We start from the raw sequence: 7500 nt of genomic DNA, 5'->3' as shown, positions 1-7500 counted from the left end.
AGGGAGACATTGAGGGGTAAGGGCCCATCCCGGCCATGGACATGGTGTAGCTGGAGCTTCCGTTCATGTAGGATCCCGACGTCATCTGGTTCCCGGGCATTTGTTGTGATGGCATGTAGCCGTACTGTCCGGCAAGGCCCATTTGATTCATGTATGCGTTTGCGTCGTGCATCATAGGGTACCCGTTGGGCATGTATCCTCCCATGGGGTACATCTGTCCCTCCCGCCCGGGCTGTAGAGGGGCTCCGGATGGCATTCCGGGTAGGGCGTACTTATCTTTCTTCATGAGTGTTTTCGTTTTCCTCCTTGGCCTGTATTTGTAATCGGGATGTTCCTTCATGTGTATGGCACGGAGTCTTTTGGCCTCGTCGATAAATGGCCGTTTTTCGGCTTCGGATAATAATTTCCACTCAGCACCGAGTCTTTTACTTATCTCTGAATTATGCATTTTCGGGTTCTCCTGGGCCATTTTCCGTCTCTGGCCGCGAGACCACACCATGAAGGCGTTCATAGGGCGCTTCACTCTGTCTGCGTCTTTTTTGCTGGCCCCAGAATTCGGGGACCCTGCTCCGCTGCCATTGAGGTTGGTTTGGGGATTCGGTGAGTGTTGCTGGGGCTGGCCGTGAGAATGGGAGCCATGCATCCCCGCGTGCTGAGGGTTGACCGGCACGTGCATTCCTTGAGAAGATGGGGGTAGCTGTGTTTGTCCGGGCTTTGGTAAGTCCTGTTCGGGAAGGTCCTGATATTCCATGAGAGTTCTTCACAATCTTCACACAGCCTGTGTATTGTCCGAATGGAAATGAATAAAGTTCAAATCCAATTGAGATGATAAAATGATAAATCTTTTGGTCCTTTCACTGTCTTTCAATAATACGAGTTGAATACCCCGCTACTTCTTTTTCATTTGACTAATATGGTTTACTGAACACGAGATATCGATTCGGCCGAGAACAAATACACGACTGGTCGTCCAATCAGATTGCCGCATGCTAATTCACCACGAGAAATTTGACGTGAATTGTGTTGGAGCGAGGAAGGTGTGAACTTAAAAGTGGGCGGGGCTTACAGGTGGACCCGATCTGAACAACACTCAGCGCCGAAAAAATAGAGACTTCGATGCCAGTTACAGATCGAGATTAGATAATTGCCATAAAACAATTATGTACACTTCAGATATTCATGAATCAAAATTCCATAAAAAAGAATAAATATTATTCACAGTAAATAAGACTGTATTAAACAGATCGTTGCTTTAACCATATATATAAGTTTCGATAATAAATTCCCAAACTTCAGTTCTGTGTTTTCTTCATATTTTTTATGTCGGGGTTGTTTTTGGGGATTTTTCTGTTATCATTAATATTATAAATATAAAATACATTTATTGAAAAATTTACCTTCACCATTTGAATTTTATTTACACCTAATAATAAATATATTATTCAAAATTTGTCCTTTAAAAAGGATACAGAGCAATGTTTTTGGGTTATTCTTCTGTGGAAAATATTAAATAAAATTTCTATCAATATTATGTAAATTATCTTTACATTATTTCATTTACTTACTTTTTAAAAAAAAAATGAAATCAAATTTTGAGGAAATTTTATAAATATCTAACAAAGACTTTTGTACAGAGGCAATAAAATTCAAAATTCAAAAAGCGTGATCATATGCAGAAATCCATTATAATTTCCCTGCATTGAAGTCGGGGCAATAATCATTTCAATACACTATACTCATAGCTTCACGATACATTACTCTAATCTTTGATCAGGCTACTGTGTTACAAAATTCATTCATGTTGCCCTTTCCAAACAACAACAAAAACAGGTATTTGATTTCTTACACCATTCCAACTATACACACTAACAAATGCTACATTGTATTGGGCTACGAGCTTCATTGTAAGTGTTGAAAACCTGCATTAATTCCCGTATTTAAAAAGCACACCATTATATATCTCTGTTAAATGGTTACTCGGCTTGATTCTACAACAAAAGGCAGGCACACTACCCACGAATCGTACATATCTATACACCCCCATTGTTATCCCCCACACAAAAGAAACAAAAGTCAACTCCATGTTTCTTATTCTTTTCTTTCTTTTTTTTTTAACTGAATGAAATTGAAAAGAGTTAGCCGTGATAAAAAAATAATAAAAGTATGAACTGATACTTTTTACTTTAGTGACCTATATATCGGGTCATGTGCCCGGTGTGTAGATTTTTATTTTTGACTAAAAACACACTTGCCTAAACACATACTAAACCCGTCTATTTTGACTTCATTAGGACTTTTTCTTCTTCTTCCAGCGGCTGTATAAGTAGCCAGGGATTAACTGATTTACCGGTTTAAGATTTCAGATTAAGACTTATTTAAAAATGGATATTTATGAGCAAGGCTTAAAGAATTGAAAATGCAAATATATTCGTTTTCATATTACGTTAATGAAAAAATAGTTGTGATGTCTTATATTTTGGACCTGAAATTTGTAAATATTGAATTTGAGTATTTGTTGAAGAAATCTAGATTTGCCATCTGTTTGTGAAGTTCCCCCACCTGGTTCAAACGTTGTGTATGAGTAATGCTTAACATGTACTGGTAATCCGAAGGAATTTCAGTAAATCCCCTCCACATTTTCTGATTTAGTTCTAAAAGCCCGCAAACTCTGCCGACAACACAATTTACAACTTTTACTTACGTTAATAAACTCAAAATAAATAAATATATCAGATTAATTTTATCTTTAACGGTCCACCATGTACCATCCTTAATTATTATTTTTTTCTAGTATTTCTTTTTCATTATGCAAATATAATTAAATGTGATGATTTGAAAAAAAATTAAATAAATATATTTTTTTAATTTAATGTATATATATTTAAGTAATATACATGTGGCATTTTCTTGGATTAGACTCAAAAAGTCTCATGTGAAAATGACACTGACGTTTTAAATTTAAATTTCAACGACATTCATAATTATATAACATTTTTTAATTTCTAAAAGTAAACAAATGTTAGACAAGTGACACTAATTGGGCGGTGTTTGTTTTGTTTACGCTGCGAGATTACAGCAGTTTTAGCACCTAAGTACAATTACGATAAAAAGAGTTTTAATTGTCTAATTAATGTCAATTGGAATGTAACAGTGATTCTAAATCTTTACGGAAAGTACCGATGTTTCTCGCTACCGAAGTGTGAAAAGCCTATCTGATTGTCAAGAACACAAGCGACCCGCTTAAAATAACGGTCAGCCGGGTTCTTTGAAGTCCGCTACGGTGAGAAAAATTCCCCTGGAGGGGACCCGGTCAAATTGAGTGATTCTCACTAAATACTTTAAGATTAAACCATTTCCGGTCGATACTACGAAAGTAATTAAATCTTTACATTTTCACACAAAAATATTTAAATTCAACGAAATTCGGAAACTATTTTAATATCAAATGTATTAATCTCTCTACTGTAAATAGCATTGCCAACCAGATCAATACAAATAAATTTATGAAATTAAAACTACTTAATTATATGAGAAAAGGACATAAACAGTCAGCAGGTTAAAATTTGTCTCCAAAATTAAACAAAAAACTGCGTCAAACCTATATTTTCTCAGATTCAAATTCATTTATTTTCATAGTGGGTTTTTTTGGGGTTTTGTTTTGGTTGCAATTTTAATTCACTTCATTTGTCTTTTTACATTTGATTTGAACATACACTATTATTGGATGGAAAACCAAAGAATTAGGTACGAGTTCTTAATACTAAGAATGCCCTGTTCTACAAATGTAGTTAAAACACAAAGTGACGTTCATTATTATTTTTAAAACTTCCAATTAATAATTGAATAAAATATTATAATTTACTATTGGAGAAATTATCTATATGCAGTATTTCGTTTTTCTTGATTAATTAACTTAGTAATTTGAATTGTATTGTAATGAATCGAGACTCAAATTTTATCCGTCCAAACTTAAACAGGAGTATGTAACTATAAGCCTAAGAAAATAAATATACATGCAAATTAAGGCAGTTTCACGATATTCAGTAAAAATCTTTATAAAAATGCAATTATCAGACAACTGATTTATTTTTTATCTATTGATTGTATAGTTCACTGAAACTAATATCCCCTGGCCGACATTGAGAAAAATTCCCATGTACCCGAAATTTGTAGATGTCACGTGTCAGCATGTTTTCTTTCGCTCTGACAGCTTGGTTAAGATTACTACAGAGAAAAGCCGAGAACGCTGTTACAAAAAAGTACTATTCCTCTTTTTTCTTTCAAAATGACATTTTATAAGTAGGAAATAGGAGTAAGTAGTTTTAATGATATTTTTCTTTTTTTGCAAAACAACCGGGCAAACAACCAAAAGTATTGCCAGGAAGTTTTCAATGGTCTGTACACCGCTGCCGCGCAGATTACATAAGACCAGCGAACCGTAACATTCCTGAAGCTCCGCCGTGCGACGGCTCGACCGTCACAGTGCTTATATATATCTAAGATATATGAAATTTCTACGAAGATGATATTGTTATAAGAAATGACATGTTTGAAACACTTCACCCCCCTCCCCCACTCCACCTCCCCTCTACCTTAGGACAATATATCGAATACTGCAACGTGGTTATGTGAAAATCCTGTTGAATTATATATTGCCATTGTATTCGACAGAGCAAAACTACAGGCCCTAAAATGAAAGTTGCTGCTATAACCCTGTTAATAAGAAAAGCGTAGAATTGGTTTGGATTCACTTACCATGGGGCACTTCGAAATCTCACGAAACACACAAAATGGCAACCATGTGAAAAAGGATCAAGGGAAAACATTGCCCCAAAACTGTATCCAACAAATAAAAATAAAACTCCAGGGATTTTTTTTCAGTAAAAATAAGACAGCACAGTCTGAATGTGTAGCAAGTAGTACTAGAAAGATCGAGGAATAGAAGCCAATATAACGCCGATTTGATTCTAGTCAATAAACTTTATTCTCTATTTATAAAAAGGACTTCTCTTAGCCCTGTGTAATATGTAACTTGATAAGAAAAGTTTCATTCAAATTTCGAACAATATATTTTGTACTCGCAGATAATAGCTTCAAATACCATTCAAGGCTATGAATAGGGCTAACTATAGATTTTCACGGGCGGACAAAAGAGAACTGGCAAAGCATTGGAGAGCGGCTTACATTATATCAACGGCGACCAACAATTAAACAACCCATTCCACTGCCGCATTGTGAGGGCAGCATGTAGGGGACCATTCCCCTGATTGGTTCCTGTTAATTGGCGAGCACAATAGAGCATCATTACAGGGGAAATTAATTTGTTACAATTCTATCAGTTTTCTTGCGCAAGAGATCGCGTAGGTACTGATGAGTGACAATCGAGTGCACCCAGCTTTGGGTTTGATCGATTTAGACCCCGGTCGCGAAACGCTGTTACAACAGAAAAACCCGGGGTATATTTACGCCCCTGGCAAAGCGCGTCCATTAGCAGAAATGGATACATATTTGCACAAGAATTTAAAAAATAAACAATAGCCAGCGATGTTTGGACAAAGCCTCGACGTAATCCCACAAAGAATGTCTAGATGGACCCCTTTCTGGTCCTTGTCAGGCCACTGTAAAAATACAGACCGCGACCCCGGCCATTAATATGGAAGCTGTGGTCTTATGAACCCCAATTAACACTCTGATCAACAACGCGAACAAACAACAGAGTTCATCGGACGATTTGGCATGTATCGTTTGTTAAAACAATCCCAAGTAGAGACCAAAACAGTAGCAACTTTATAAAAACAATAGTGGTTTTTTTTTTCGAACTTCGGTATATCCTGTTTTCTTGGGGACTACATGGTGAACATATATCTATTATATGACCTAATTGTACAAAAATTTGTATGTAAGCAAACAAAACCAAGATTTGAGGGTAAATGGACGTTTTATGTCCAAATTCTGTCCGGATTAGAAACGAGCACATTTTGTGAAGAAACTAATTAAAATCATTTCTGTTGTTGACTGTTGAGACTTATACAGGATAATATGAGAGAGAGAGAGAGAGAGAGAGAGAGAGAGAGAGAGAGAGAGAGAGAGAGAGAGAGAGAGAGAGAGAAATGTAATAGATATAAAAACATTTCTTTTGCTTAACCTGCTCAGATAAAGACAAAGAATTAAAGATGTCAGCTGTTACATGGCCAATGATGTAACATTTCCGAACGATCCAGAGAGTGGCTTTAAACTATTCCTACTTCCACATGAAAACAAAAAGTGTGGGGTAGCAAACTGTCCTCTGTCAACATGGCAGTATTTGTTTTGTAAATTTGTGGTAAAAGTATTAAAAGAGATCAAAGATAATTCACAAATTCCTTTGATTTTTAACTATGTCTGTGTCAACATTCGGACGTTATGGACTAAATGTTTGCGCTACGTCTTCGCTCGGCTGCTTTACTCTCTTACCGCGTGATAACTACGCCTTGTTTTAACAGACTATACAAATTAAGGGAACATTTCCCCCCGGCCTGAAACAAAAATTTAAGATTTTCTGTCAATAGTTTTAATAAAACTTCCCCTCGTAAAGAGCTTTACTCCTGCTTCTAGTTTTATCCATAAGATACACAGTCCAACAAAAGAGGCCAACTTAAAACAATATTGCAAACTTTATTTATGATTCACCAGCCGCAGGGTAGCTTACAAATTTCACATTCGATTAATCTAAACTTAATTGAAGATTATAAATTTAAAAATTGTACGATATACCCGCTCGAAGTCTTAGAATACAAAAAAAAATATATAAAATTTTAAAAGCCTGTCGATGTCTTCTAGTCACCGTATTTGTTTCTAGAGAAGGCCAGAATTGTAAAAGATCTGGTATCCGCACCTATGTTTCAAAAATCACTGTAATTACATCACAAACTGTGATTTACATTTCAAAGATAAACAGAAAATGTCTCCAAGATTCTTTAAAATATCAAACAACCACGTCAACAACATAAAGTACTGTGCATTCTTTATTTATTTTCAGCTGCAGAAACACCGAATGACAATGTCTGATAAAATACGAAGAGAGAGAGAGGTACGGCGCACTGCAGCTAAATCAATCAAAAGTTCCAGAAGGGTCCAAGGAACGAAACCATGGGAGATTTTATTTTTAAGGTGGAACAAACATCGATAGAAAAGAAAAACAACTTGCAGACAAAGTAACAGATGGTGCCCAAGTTAAAAGAATTTTGTTTACTGTACTAGTACAGGTTTTTATATGAATGAAGTGGTCACTTCGGGGATGAAATGCCAAAAAGAACCGTCACTGAGCTGTTACAGATAGCATTTCAGATGGACCAAGGCCATGATTGTTCACAGAATGACAAGAAAGCTCATGTAGCAATTCATGTGATATTCTTTTAATTATTTAAGCAGATGCACGTGTAAACATGTAAATCACTATACAAGTATGGTGCAATTCTAAAAAAAATGGTGATTGGGGTGGGGGGTCGCTTCTTGCACCTG

At 36.0% G+C, this 7500-nt stretch overlaps 1 protein-coding gene across 1 annotated transcript in view; it reads right to left on the bottom strand.

Annotated features, from left to right (window-relative positions):
* Positions 1-953, bottom strand: part of LOC105348069 (transcription factor Sox-2) — a 2057-nt gene extending 1104 nt beyond the window's left edge. The window contains exon 1 of the mRNA XM_011457360.4: positions 1-953. This exon is cut by the window's left edge and continues 1104 nt beyond it. Within this exon, the coding sequence (XP_011455662.1) occupies positions 1-751 (751 nt within the window). The 5' untranslated portion in view covers positions 752-953.
* Between the last annotated feature and the right edge of the window lie 6547 nt (positions 954-7500).

This window comes from Magallana gigas, chromosome 8 (genome assembly GCF_963853765.1).
Source record: "Magallana gigas chromosome 8, xbMagGiga1.1, whole genome shotgun sequence".
Lineage (NCBI taxonomy): Eukaryota > Metazoa > Mollusca > Bivalvia > Ostreida > Ostreidae > Magallana > Magallana gigas.
The sequence above is the reverse complement of the archived record's forward strand: the minus strand, read 5'-3'. Positions and strand labels throughout refer to the sequence as shown.